At 33.3% G+C, this 13216-nt stretch overlaps 1 protein-coding gene across 1 annotated transcript; it reads right to left on the bottom strand.

Moving 5' to 3' along the window:
• Positions 1-2300: 2300 nt before the first annotated feature.
• On the bottom strand, positions 2301-12070 carry LOC130614016 (type 2 phosphatidylinositol 4,5-bisphosphate 4-phosphatase-like). The gene is made up of 9 exons (XM_057435398.1): positions 11911-12070; positions 6389-6627; positions 6199-6305; positions 5749-5863; positions 5604-5650; positions 4908-4998; positions 4125-4158; positions 3476-3496; positions 2301-3369 (listed from the first exon to the last, which is right to left on the bottom strand). Exons 1-9 carry the CDS (start codon positions 11990-11992, stop codon positions 3284-3286), a joined length of 822 nt encoding a protein of 273 aa, XP_057291381.1. The 5' UTR covers positions 11993-12070; the 3' UTR covers positions 2301-3283.
• Positions 12071-13216: the final 1146 nt, after the last annotated feature.

Raw genomic sequence — 13216 nt, 5'->3', positions numbered from 1 at the left:
AGAAAAATATAAGGAAAGTGTTGGACTCGGTAAATAACAAAACTCAAAGATGTACTAAGTAAAATGGTTTAAATTTTAAGAAAAAGTGACATTTCATCTCGTTATTTTTCCATTGTTCGCTTTATAGGGAGTGTTTATAAGGGAAACTGTCATTTGGTGCAAAGATTTTTGTCCGCTTTATAGAGTGTCCGCTTTATAATCGTCCGCTTTATAGAGATTTTTTTATGAGAGTTTGACCTAAATTCTGCCGGTGCAAAAATTTTTGTCCGCTTTAGAGGGCTGTCCGCTTTATAGGGTGTCCGCTTTAGGGGGATTCCACTGTAATAACTAAGTAGCCCTTTCGTAAGTTGTGGCGACGGCTTTCTCTTCGTCCTTACCTGTGTGTTTTGAAAGATTCACTTCAGGAACCTTAAATCATTCCATCGCTTGTGTTGATACTCTTGTCTAAAATCCTCTTGTTTTCGTCTCCGTTTTTGGGAACAAAAGAACTGTATGTTGGCATATAACGAAGGTAAAGTCGTTTAGAATCACTTGGTGACATTTGATCACATTTTTGTTCTTAGGCTTCTTTTTTTTCAACGCAAAATTCGCGCCAGTATGCTTATCAGAAAGGAAACAAAGAGCTCTTCGGATGAGAATGTTCGCAGTATATATAGAAGGATGGTGACTTAAGATTAACAGAAATCATTCACCTTAGGCAGTTTACAGAGGTACCTAAATCTGCTTGAAAGATTTTGACAACTTGGAAGTACTATGATATTAACAAACAACACGTAACTTCGCCTACATGTCTAATACCGTCTGCTTCATAAAGACGTTTGTTTATTGAGTTTGGATAAATCCGAAACGCTTGCACTGCCTTAATGGAACAAATGTTCACAAAAATTTAATTTCGCGGATTGGCTAAATACTATTCATAATTTTCGTGACTGATTTTTTCAATCCTAGGACAAGTTTTAGGCCTATTCATCAAATAGATGGATAGTTCTAAAAAACTCATTCATCAAAGGTATTTCGTCCTTCATCAAATCACAGTTTATATCACAAACAGATTTATCCCAGAAACTGTTATCTCTGTTATTAACATAGTAAAAATTCTCACAAACTGTGTAGGAAGTCACCGGTTGATAACGCTTCACTTCTACAGCTGCCACAATGTTAATTAAGAACTCTGTTATTAAGATGTAAACAATGTTTGGTTGGATGAATTCATTTCCAAGTTTGATAAAGTCAACGTTTTAAAAAATCGCATGTCTCAAGAATTTAATTCCGCGAATAAAACATTTCGCAAAAAGACCCAAAATTCGCAAAATTGCAAAAAATTTATTCCATGAAGATACTCCTCCCAATAAGCTGAGATGAAATTGGACGCTTATCTTGACATGTCAAATCCGTCTTGCCGTCCCTATATATAAAAAAGATATAACAAGCGCTGGGAATGAGGTTGGGAATATTTTCTTTATGCTTTTTATATCGACAGGTAGAAGAAAAATTCGGATATGTTAGGTCAAGTCAGAAAAACAACAAGGTTATTTTATGATTTTTTAGAAGTACCGACATGCTTTAGAGCTAGAAATAACATGCTTTCATTTTCGACCCCTCTCCAAGAGCTCTGGGGACGAGAATGAACATGCTTCGTAACATATATTATTTTATAAGTATTCTTAAGACTTCTATAAGATTGAAAGATAGAATTAAAAAGTGCTAAAGCGCGATGATAATTTAATAGTCAATATGCGCCACGGTATTTGTAAAATATTTAGTGTTATGTTAGTGAGTTTAAACACGGTTATGTTAATAAGTGTGAACAGGTGTTGACATGTGATCTTTCTGTATATATGTTTTTGTGTCGGTCTAGTAATTGTTTACAGATAACAGCGTTCTTGAATTGTCAGTATTCATCTTTGGTATCAAGTTTAGCTGTTACTGCCTAAATCGGTAGGGCTTGAAGAATCAATAACTGTGTTATTTTTCTCGCTGTACTGATAATAGACACCATTTTTATTTAAAATTGTATTCTAGAAAATGGACTCCAACAGGTTTTGTCAGTTTCGACTGTTTTTTGAGTCAGGTGAGCATATGTCGGTCAGTGTGAGCAACATAACAAGCTTCGCAACTTGGACAAACAATATGGTACACCACGCAACTTTTTACAGACTCGTCAACGTTTGCCTTGAGCGATGGAAGAACTATTTTCAGCTTTCCGATGATAAATACACTTTTGCTCGGAGCATTCATTCGCCTCAACGATTCTTTTTTTTTAGCACATTTCCCTCCGTATTTTACAAAAAAAGCTTCCATTTTTAAATTTGTGTTATCATACTTTTTTTTTCTATAAAATCATACAACAGGTGGTTACAATCTGGTCTGTTGAGCGACAAAAAATAAACAGCGAAAAATTAGCACAAATTCATATATACAAATATGCAGGTTTTTGTTGTCAAACGCTGACCAGTTGATTCACTGTCATAATAAACCTTCCATAGACAGAAAAGCGACGAAGAACACTCGTATGAAAGCAAAATTAGATAGACACGGCAAAAGCGGAAAAAAAATTTCTAATTGATGTGAATTTTCTCCAATGCACAGTTTTAATCCTCCATATTAAGTATTGGAAAAATGTTCAGGAGTCACGAAATATTTTGAAAAAAAACGAATGTAACCTCTTCGACGCAAAATTCTCCACCCAACGGAATCATAATTTCCCGAATACATATATATATATATTATATATATTAGGATGCAAAAGAAGAAGAAAAAAAGAAAATAGGAAATCGCCTATATACTATGGTATTAACTTTATTTTTTCAGTCGCGAGGGTGGTATTTCAACCTTAAGTTAAAGGCGTTAGTACACCCGCCCTTGTTTTTGGAAAGGATTAAAAAAAAGAAATCCCTTAACCGTACATTGTACATTATTGTAAAAAATAACAAAAATTTCAATAACCAGAACGGCGGTGTATAAAAATCAGACATATTATTTACAATTTCTAACTGAGAGGAAAAAATTTGAAAATATGATAATTTCATAAAGCTTTATTAAAATCAAATACCATTGAGATTGACATGAGACATGTTGTCACATAAAAAATGTCGGCATGGCGTTGGTGACTTGACAAATGTTAAATCGGTAAGTCGACTTCAATAATGCGTTTGAAAAAAGATTAGAATAAAACTTTCCCTTAAGAAGGGATTCTAGCTGAATAAACCCCGAACACTTCGTGAAAACACAAAGGTGGAATTATTTTAGTGCTTTTGAGTTTTTTCACGAATTCGTTTTTACATCATGACTGTCCCTCGATCTGACTGATTGTCATAGTGCAGTAGTAGCAACTACGAATGAGAAACAACAAGCCGCTAATAAAAGCACCTGCAAGAAGAAAGAAGGTAAATTTTGCAAACATGGTTACTATAACACTATTCAAGTATAACCGATACAAGCTAACATAGAAAAAAAGTAACTTCTTCTGGCTTACCTATCCATAACACATAAATACCTAAAAAAAATAATGTCATAAGTGAAGTTTACAGTAAAAATGAATTATATACACAATCAGTATTTTAAAGGCGATTCAAGGTAACTTGGTTGAGTTCCTGAAATTTTTAATACTCCTCCTTGCATTCACTTCCTTCAGATGACCTTTTTTGCAGTTTCATTAGTACAAATTACATCAAAAAATAGAGCAAACACACAATTTCAACACAGAAGGACCAAAATACTGTTTTTTAAGTTGCCCTGAAAAAAAATGTTTTATGTTTTATTTCCCATTCCTGAACCATTTTGCGATTTTCGAATAAGTGGAACTGGAACTCTTTTCTTCAATGCATCAGAAGAACTTTGTCATTATAACCTTATTTGCTGTTTTCACCTTTGGAAATCAAAACAAAAATTGAAAATTCCCAAAGATGAGATTTTTTGATCATTTCTTCTTTATCTAGCTGAATTTTTTTTAGAGAGAGAATCGAAGAGAAACAGTCTTTTCTATTTTGCAGCTAGTTCGCAAAAATGACAAAAAATTTGCAAATGCGTTTACGCTTCTATGCAACCAAGCAATAGTGTGCATTTCGATTCGCATTGATGAAACGGACTCCACAAATGAATTTTTTTAAAAATATATTTTATACCTCCAGATTGTTTAGCTAGCTCCAACGTGCCAACCTGAATAGATCACAATGAATAAGCAAATAAGTATAAGCATATATTTATAGTTATATTAAAGTTATAATACTTATAAGTATAAAAATTCTTAACAAGCCGAGGCTGCGGATTTTTTTGAAATTTTCTAAAAACTTTGAGGTTTTTAAGGCTCATTTTCTTAAAATGTATTTCTTATAAAGAAAAAAACTTATATGTTTAGAAAAAAATAGTTACTGGTCATGCCTTATGGTTCTGCGGTTGGAGGATTATGTCAGGAAATGTGAAATAAGTTATTGGTTACCTCTTTTTAATTGCATTTCTGCATACGTAATAATTATGAAGTATGTTTTTCTTTTCAACTTTTAGAGTGATAAGGGGAAAATGTTTTTAAAAAGTCGCCCATCAATTTGAGGCCTCTCCTGCATGATTTAAAAGAAACCTTTTAGCACCTTCGTTCCAACACATTTACGGACTACCAAAAATTATTTTCCAAGGTAATGTTTTTTTAAGATTCTATTGCAGAACACAATTCCTTATTACGCCATTTAAAAAAGTTCCAGAACTTCATCTTTTGGTTTTATAGGTAGCTTTTTGTAAACTTTTAATGCTTCTTAAAAAGATTTCAGTATCTCGATTTAAAAAAAACATAGCTCAACACAACAGAAATTTTTTTCTTTCAACAATTATCGAAGAGTTTTTGGGACCGTGGTCACCATGGTCTTGGTTTTTCACGAAATAATACGTTTGTATAAACAAAATAACAAACTTACTGTAACGCCTACGCCCATCGCAAGAAATAAAACGCCCGCAATAGCACAAGCAAGGGCACGATTTTTAGCGAACTGTGGTCCAACTGACGATCTAAAAAAAATAATTTGTACAATACCATTATAAAATTAGTGAGTGTGTTGCGTTATAATATAGATAAAAAGTAATTAGCACTATACTATAATAAAGATAGGCCTCAAGAAAGATTATCTACAATTATACGGGGTCAAAAGCTGACGGACAATTATCTAACCAAGCCTTTTCATGGTGTGAAAAAAGGTATTAGCAAGACTGGGGCCGAGAGGTGAGCCCATGGGAACACCATCAACTTGCTTGTAAAACTGACGGCCAATTTTGAATTGAAATATTGCGTCTATGCCATTGATAACTAATTTCCCCCTTAGAATAATCTTGTATGATCGTACGATACGATCATACAAAACTATTGTATATATAAACATACTGCAATTGTTATATGACTTATATACTTGAAAATGTTCGTCGAACGGCTGAAACGTCGTAAAGTGTTGTTACAATTACTTTTATCTACAATACCAGGTACATTTTATACAATAAAGAGATATGATAAAAATAAAGTAAAGTAAATAAATGAAGAAAATTAAGTAAATAAATAAATAAATAAATAAATATAAGTAATATATAAAAAGAGATATAAAAATATACACCATTCAACTTACACTTTTCGACAATATGGACATCGTGCAAGATGTGCAGTCGTTCGGAACTATGAAAAGTAACCAAACACGTTACAGAAAAGACTGAAAATACCATATATATATACAGGGATAAAAATTTCAGCAAGTGTATATCAGTGAAACCTACCACAAACGTTTCATTGCAATGACCACACGTCACGCGTATTCTTGCATCACCAGGCTGAACATTCGGTACTGGAGCTGATGCAGGTGGTCCACCACCTACATTTATAACACGTTTACTAAAACAGTAGTATTTTAAAATTTAATTTGGAATGCGATAATTATGTTATTTAAAGTTGACATTCTAGCCTAGTTATACCAGTTCTACACGTGCTTACGCAGAAAAGAGTTAATAAAAACTAGCAGCTTGGCTAATCGTATTCAAGCTTGCAGAGTAAAGAGGATACATTTATTGTAAATATACATTAACCATTTTTTAAATTTTTAGATTTCCCTCATTTTTTCGAGTGTCTCCCCATTACACTTTTGTTTCATAATAATTCCCAGGCTTGATAACATATTTCTACTCCCAATTTAGTTTGAAATAAAATTTGAAATAAAATTTAAAACAAACCAGTTAGCTCTTGGACATGATATCCTTGTTGAAGTTGCACGACAAGTCAGTAACGCATTACACGGACATCGAATATATTTTTTCCCAGCAGGAGGAGCTTTTATAGGCTAAAAAAGAAAGTTAGCCTTATAAGAAAAATCACAAGGTTGCAATAATTAAATATAATAAATAATGAATTAAGGATACATACTGTAGCTTCGTGACAGTTTGAACATTTGACTACACGTTGTCCTTCTCTGCCTCTGATAAATACCAGCTGTTGACATACCCTACATACAACTGTGGGTTCCCCCATGACACCTGCTGGGGGTGGTTGCACAGCAGGATTATAAGATCCACTATAAGGTGGGGGTGCATCCCCATAGGGAGGTGGTGGTGAACCGCTTAATGATCCATCCTGTACATCGTCATTTACTAAGCTGTTGTTGTCTAGATAAAAATATATAATTTTTTCCAAATATTTTTTTTCCTAATTGGTATATCAGCAATTATAAAAACTTCTGAAGTTTTGACAAATTTGTCTCTAGCTTGAGGTATTTTTTCCATTGATAGACACCTAAAGGGCTCGGAACAAGCTTAAAGGTTTCAACGGACTCTAAATTTCAGCTATGACCTCTCTTCACTTAAATCTCTTCAGTCTCTTAGCTTTTTACATGTTTAGGAAATCGATTCTTGCTTCATTAAGTTTACTTGGCTGCTCAAACTTTTTAGTAAAAAAAATATGAATCACTTCACTTTCTTTTGTTTCCTCATGTAAACAAAATACTATTGAAGAGCCTGTCTTCAAATATTTCTGTGTTTATACAAACACAATGCACAAAAAGGTTGTCTTGTTGTGGTAATAACACAAGCTTGTTTCGAAAAGTTTTAAAATATTTAGCAGTAGAGAAACTTAGAGAAAAGGAATGTCTATCTATTTGTATGCGACAATACATTCCTGATATTTCAGTTAGGTTGCATGGCTTTGTGGCAAAAAATATTTTTCGAGTTAACTTCCCCTTTGAGACGGCAGTAGACTCCAATGGACCAAAGATAACAGTTCAAGTTAAGGGAAGTTACTATTAAAGTCAATTAAACAATTAATTGAAATGGTAACAATAGAATTAAGCAAAAGTTATTCATGCAACTAATTATGAATTGATAACACAAAAATGGTAGAAATATAATATTTTTTTTACTTTCCCATCTGCTTGTTTCCCTTTATTCAAGAAAATCTTTGAGCTATTATATATTTACCGAAATAAAATTACCTTCTAGAGATATATATGGGTTCAAATTAACAGGCACTTTTAATCAAAAACTGTCAGAAGGGGTTTAAGATTTTGGACCTTATCCTGCATTGGAGTTACATATGGATTTTTTTGAATTATTTCACATAATAGCATTCTTGTTGTGCACAGTTAAAAATATTATAATTATATTAGTGCTTAAATTCCCATTGTTAAGGCTGAAATACACGGTCAGTTTAAAATGATCATTTTAAAATGACTGGTGTTTTTCGTCATTTTAAAATGATGGAACACCTGAATACACAAGTCATTTTAAAATGATAGAATTTGTAAATAAAAGTTCTTTACACTATGGACTCTGAAGAGGAATGTGCTGCAGCAGTTGTTATAATTGCCATTCTTTCAAAAAGAAAAAAACGCAGAAGAAATAGATCTACTTGGGTGAAGCCATGGCTCGGTAGAAGAACAGAACTTGGGGTATATAATACTCTTTTACAAGAATTGCGTGTGAAAAAAATTGAAAATGTTTACTATCTTCTATACTCCTTCTGTTTATACAGAATAACTGAAATATACTCAAAAAACTCAATGGCGTCATAGTAAAACAATTCCGTCTAGCAATTTCTATGCAGAAGTTCATCATTTTAAAATGATAAACTTCAAACATGTTTAAATGATTATTTTAAAATGATCATTTAAAATGACTGGTGTTTTTCGTCATTTTTTGTGAAATACACGGTCTGTTTAAAATGATCATTTTAAAATGATTATTTTAAACTGACCGTGTATTTCAGCCTTTAGACAGCTGAAAACATAGTGTATCTACAATAACATAATTAGTCGTTAATACTAGTTGGCCCACGAAAAAATGCACTTAATTTGGGGAAAAAATATTAGTCCAAATGTTAAATTTTTTTTAGAAATTTGTTAACCCATTGGCTCCAATGTGTAAAGTTTAAAACACAGCAGATAATAATATATAGAATTATATGTTTTCATGATCAAAAGAAAAAAAGGAATTAAAGTTTCTTGACGATGTCATCAACCCATTACATTCAAAACAGAACTTTAGAGAGTAAGTCCCATTTTAGTTCCAGGTGGTTCCTAGTTACGCAGGCAGGAGATGATATCAGTTGCTTCCACCTGTTTCCAAGTTACTTAGCCTTAAATGGAACCCAAGGTATAAGATGATGTTGGACTTATATTATAGAGCTTAAAAAGTTGTTTAACAAGTCTTTTTAGAAAGCTCTTTTCATTCTCAAGATTCTTAAGAATTTCAGATTTAATAGACCTTTCCCAAATTTCCTAATTATTTTAAACTCAATTAAAGATTTTTCTCAACTATTATAAAATTTGTTTGAAAGCAGACTGTCTCAGCATCAATCTTATTTTTTCACAGAATGTCTTCTTGTTTATATTTTTTGCCTGTGCACATGTATACACATGTCATTGTTTCTGATGCAAAATCAAAACATTGTTTTGACTTTGATGCATAAGGGTGTCAACTAGCTAAAAACGCCCGTATGTGTATCTATGTAAAGGCAAGCTTCAGTAAATTTTGGAACAAAATTTACAGTTATACTCTTTTAGCTTCTAAACTTACCTGAAATTATTCCTGAACTATGAATTATTCCTGAAATGGAAAACGGCGCCTTTTAATTTCGTTTATTTGGCCAAACAAAAATGATAACCTTGAAAGTATAGCTACAGAATTTTGCGACTTTATTAACTATATATTTATCAAACAAAAGAGATGCTGTAGATTATTACTCTCACACTTTGTGCGGGAGATCAGCGTTCGATTCCCCTAGGTGGCAATTTTTTATTGGCAAGAAAATGTTACCATTGCCCTGGGTTAGCCTAAGTAATCTGAAAGAAATTGGGGAGGTGGCACACTGTGTGTGCTATTGATGCTGCAGGAAGTTGTCTGGTAAAGCTCGGACCCTAATTGGGACTGTGTGGCTTAAAATGAGCATGAAATACTCTAGGACGTCTCATCTAAACCATTCTCCTGGTCAGTAAATGTTGAGTTATACGTTTAAATCAATCACAGGTCTCTATTTTTCAGGTTAGCTATTACTATATGGGAGAAACACGACATTCACGCAGTTACCCCTTTATAAATAGGGTGTATTTTTCGTAGAATTTTTGTTTTTTTACTTTAAACCTGCAATATTGTGGAGTTTAGGTGAGTGTTTGCTAATTTAGCTTTACTTTAATTTAGATAGTTATACTTCTTTATAATCAAAGCTTATTTTGTGAGAGTTTGGCCAAGACAGGTTAGTGATTTCCCTCAACCGAAAATTGCACCACGTGACATTTCAGTTAAGAGAATAAACCCCTCCTAGATGTAATAGATCTATTTATTATTTCTAGGAGGGGTTTATTCTCAAGTGTGGTATATCCATTGATTATTGTGAGGCTAGCCATGTCAAATATTTTGAGAACTTTACACTAACAAACTTTCAAAAAAGTTTGTTCAAATCTGCCACTTTGTTTTTCATGAAAACTATGTGAAGGAATTTCGGTCACAAGGATCGGTGCCCTACCGATAGACTAGTAATAAACATTCCTATCACTAAGAAAGACATTGGGAGATGGCACACGGTGTGGGCCGTTGGATACTGCCGGGAGCTGTCAATTGGAGCGTGGCACGGCTGTTTCGCTATGGTCAAACCGTAGACAAATTTTAAAATGGCTTCCACAATTTTTTTTGAAATTTTGTATTTTTATAATTTTTGTTATTGAAACTTTTTTGTATTATTTTAATTTTACTGAAATCAAAAGTATTAGAACAATATATATACTTTTCTACTTTTTAAATATATAAATATGTTATACATGTGCGTTAAAACAAAACATTATTTTCTGGCAAAATTAATATGGTATCCAACCTTGTGCCAACGCCGCCCTACTAGCTACAGACTTGAAAATTGGTATGAAGGGCCTGGAAACATGGTTTCATCGGCCAGTACCATGCACTGTTCATCTCCCAAACTATACTTAAACTTTAATTAAAGTCTTCTTTAGGCGCTAAAGCAGAGAAGAAAAAGTTGACAAAGTGGTGCTTAGCCATTTGATGTAGTGTGATTCCTTTTCTTTTCAATTAAATAAGTATCAAAACCTCTGAGTCACAGCGATGTCGTTTAATGTTTTGTTGGGTATGTATTTTTCCACAAAAATTACAACGGCTTGGTGTTTACTTTGGACTTGGTTGCTTGAAAATGTTGGAATAAGAGAGACAAGTGTCTTACCAATTTGGAAGCTAGCTGAAGGTTGGCATAGCACGAGGTAAGGGACAAAACAGTGAACTACTTTATTTTGCAGGGACTATGATATTATCTTTTGCTATTAGAGCACCCTTGATTTTGAGAAATTGTTTTATAGATTGTAAAACTTCAAGCGTGGCTATAATTGTTATCTTTTTTAATCTTGTTTCTCCTGTTTTACATTTTCCTGTTTTATATTTTGCATTGTGTTTTGTACCTAAGTAACTTAATACTTCTCTTTATATTTAGTTAGGACGTTAGTGGGCTTTCTCAAGATCAAATTGCTAAAATCAAAGATGTTTATAGCCAGCTAATCTTGGCTTTATCACAACATTGGGTGCTATTTTATAAATAAACTATTTATGCACAGCTTAAGATATTTTCTACTAGTATGATAAGCTAAAATGATGAAATAATCGACATTTTATTTAATAGATGTCACATATTTGTCCTGAAAAACCTTTTGGACTGTTCAGACAGAATAAAATTTTATCTATATTATTTTTACTAGCCTCAGGAACTTACGTAATGTTTTTTATTGGTTAATGAAATAAGTCTGAGCTGACATTATGGCTCTAAAAGCTGCTTTTTTACATATTGTCACATTAGGACTAAAAGTGATCCCTTGGACAATTTTGGACAGTTTCAGATCTAAAAGTAATGTTTTTTATTCAGTTAGTAATATGGACAATTTATCTGAGATTATTATTCTTTTTACAGAATATAATATCTTATTTCGTTCTTAAGATATCCTGTTACAACTTTTTCTGCTACGAAACAACTGTGTGGCGGACCCCCTAATTGGTTCTGCCTAGCTCAAAATGAGCATTAAATATTTAGGACTTCCCATCTAAGCTATGGCCTCTCCTGGAAATGATAGACAGGGTATATCCCTTGATATTGGTGAGGCTAGCCATGTAAAATATGCATATCTATATTGATAGAGACAAGGTAATGTATTTTTTATTTCAGCTCTCATAAGGTACTAAGATACAGCCAAGATGTTCTTTTTGTAAAAAGAATCTTTTTGGACTAGTTTTTGTGTCAGAATAACAATTTAGCTGTATATATATATATAAAGAAAAATTCACTGACCTACAACATTTCTTCCTATTTTTTAAAAATAGCTGGATAGTTACAGGATCGCCTCTTCTTACTGGATAAGGGTTAAATGGGCAGTAGAAACAGAAACAAATGAGATACTAAAAACTAACCTGCTACTTCAGACTGTGGTGAAGAAGCATCGAAAGTTTCTGGCGGATCTAACAATGGCTGGGTATCGTCTGGGTTCGCCATGTTTTTTTTGTGATAAATTTCGATCGGTTTGTTTTTAACCTATTCGATTTAAATGGTAGGTTGGCCATCAATGTAAAATGTATTCAGTGTTAAAACAGCTTAGAAAGATGTATTCTTAAAATAAATATTGGTCCAATTTAACATGCTAACAAAGATGTATTAGATGTTTAAATTTTTCTTGATTTTATCTTTTTTATTTCTATCTTTTAAGGAATTTAATTTTTTTTAATTGATTAAATATTATTTTTTGTATGCAAGGTGAGCTTGCAAAGGTGACCGAATTGAGTAGGAAAATACGGTAATGTTATCATGTGATTTTCTTCACGGATACCAAGGTGACTCTTGAGCCTGCTTTGGAGAGTGAGAATAAGGGCCACGTAAATATGGACACGGTAAAACCTGATGTCAGTCAGTACTCACAGGACGAAAGAAGTCTTGCTATAGACAGGCATTAAGTGATGTTTTCTTACGAAATCGGGAAATGACCCGCGTAGGGTGTCCTGTCATATCGAAAAACCCTTTTAATTGCCATGTGTGGTACAGCATTTTGAACTTGATGTATAATGGTGTGATTTAATAGCGTGGACAATGTAGCAATGAAAAGAAAATTCTTTTCGTTCAGTTTAGTTGTTTATGTTATATTATGCATCCTTTTAAAAAAATTTTTTGGCTAAATCCAAGCTCTACGTGCTTATTCTTGCGACGTCGATATTATCATTTTCCCATGTTCCGTGGGACTTGACGAAAGAAAGTGCGACCACCGGTGTACATGCTTACAATTAGAAATTTTATTTCTTATCAGTTGCGGAGTACTGAACATTTGCTTTTCCTTTACGACCTTTTACTCCAAAACAGCGTTGTTTTTAAAACCATATAAAGCATAAAATTTTATGTCAAAAATCTTTTCGTTTAAGTGGTTGGCTTCATTGACATAGGGGAAATTTAACCATAAACATTTAAGCTCAGGGACCACCCTCGTCCTCAGGTTTTTTTGTCTTTTTTTGATATGAGGCGCCGTAGATTAGTTGTCATAGCTCTCGTCCTCTGTGCGGAAGACCGGGGGTTCGATTTCTCTTCACGGCGATTCAACATGGGCGAGTGAATGTTACCATAGCCCCGGGTTAACCCAAGCCATGTGAGGTAAATTGGGCAGTTAGCTTACTGTGTGGACTGTTGAATGTTGCCGAGAGTAGTCTAGAGTAGAGCGCGGGCCCTAATTGGGTT

This window comes from Hydractinia symbiolongicarpus, chromosome 11 (genome assembly GCF_029227915.1).
Source record: "Hydractinia symbiolongicarpus strain clone_291-10 chromosome 11, HSymV2.1, whole genome shotgun sequence".
In the NCBI taxonomy this organism is placed as follows: Eukaryota; Metazoa; Cnidaria; class Hydrozoa; order Anthoathecata; family Hydractiniidae; genus Hydractinia; species Hydractinia symbiolongicarpus.
Note: the sequence above shows the minus strand (reverse complement) of the source record. Positions and strands in the feature narration are given on the sequence as shown.

Coding starts and splice junctions, on each gene's coding strand:
- LOC130614016 (XM_057435398.1), bottom strand. CDS start 11,992: ATGGCGAACCCAGACGATACCCAGCCATTGTTAGATCCGCCAGAAACT. Junction 6,628..11,910: donor ACCACAGTCTGAAGTAGCAG/GTTAGTTTTTAG, acceptor ATTTTTATCTAG/ACAACAACAGCTTAGTAAAT. Junction 3,497..4,124: donor GCTAGCTAAACAATCTGGAG/GTATAAAATATA, acceptor TATTTTTTTTAG/GTATTTATGTGTTATGGATA.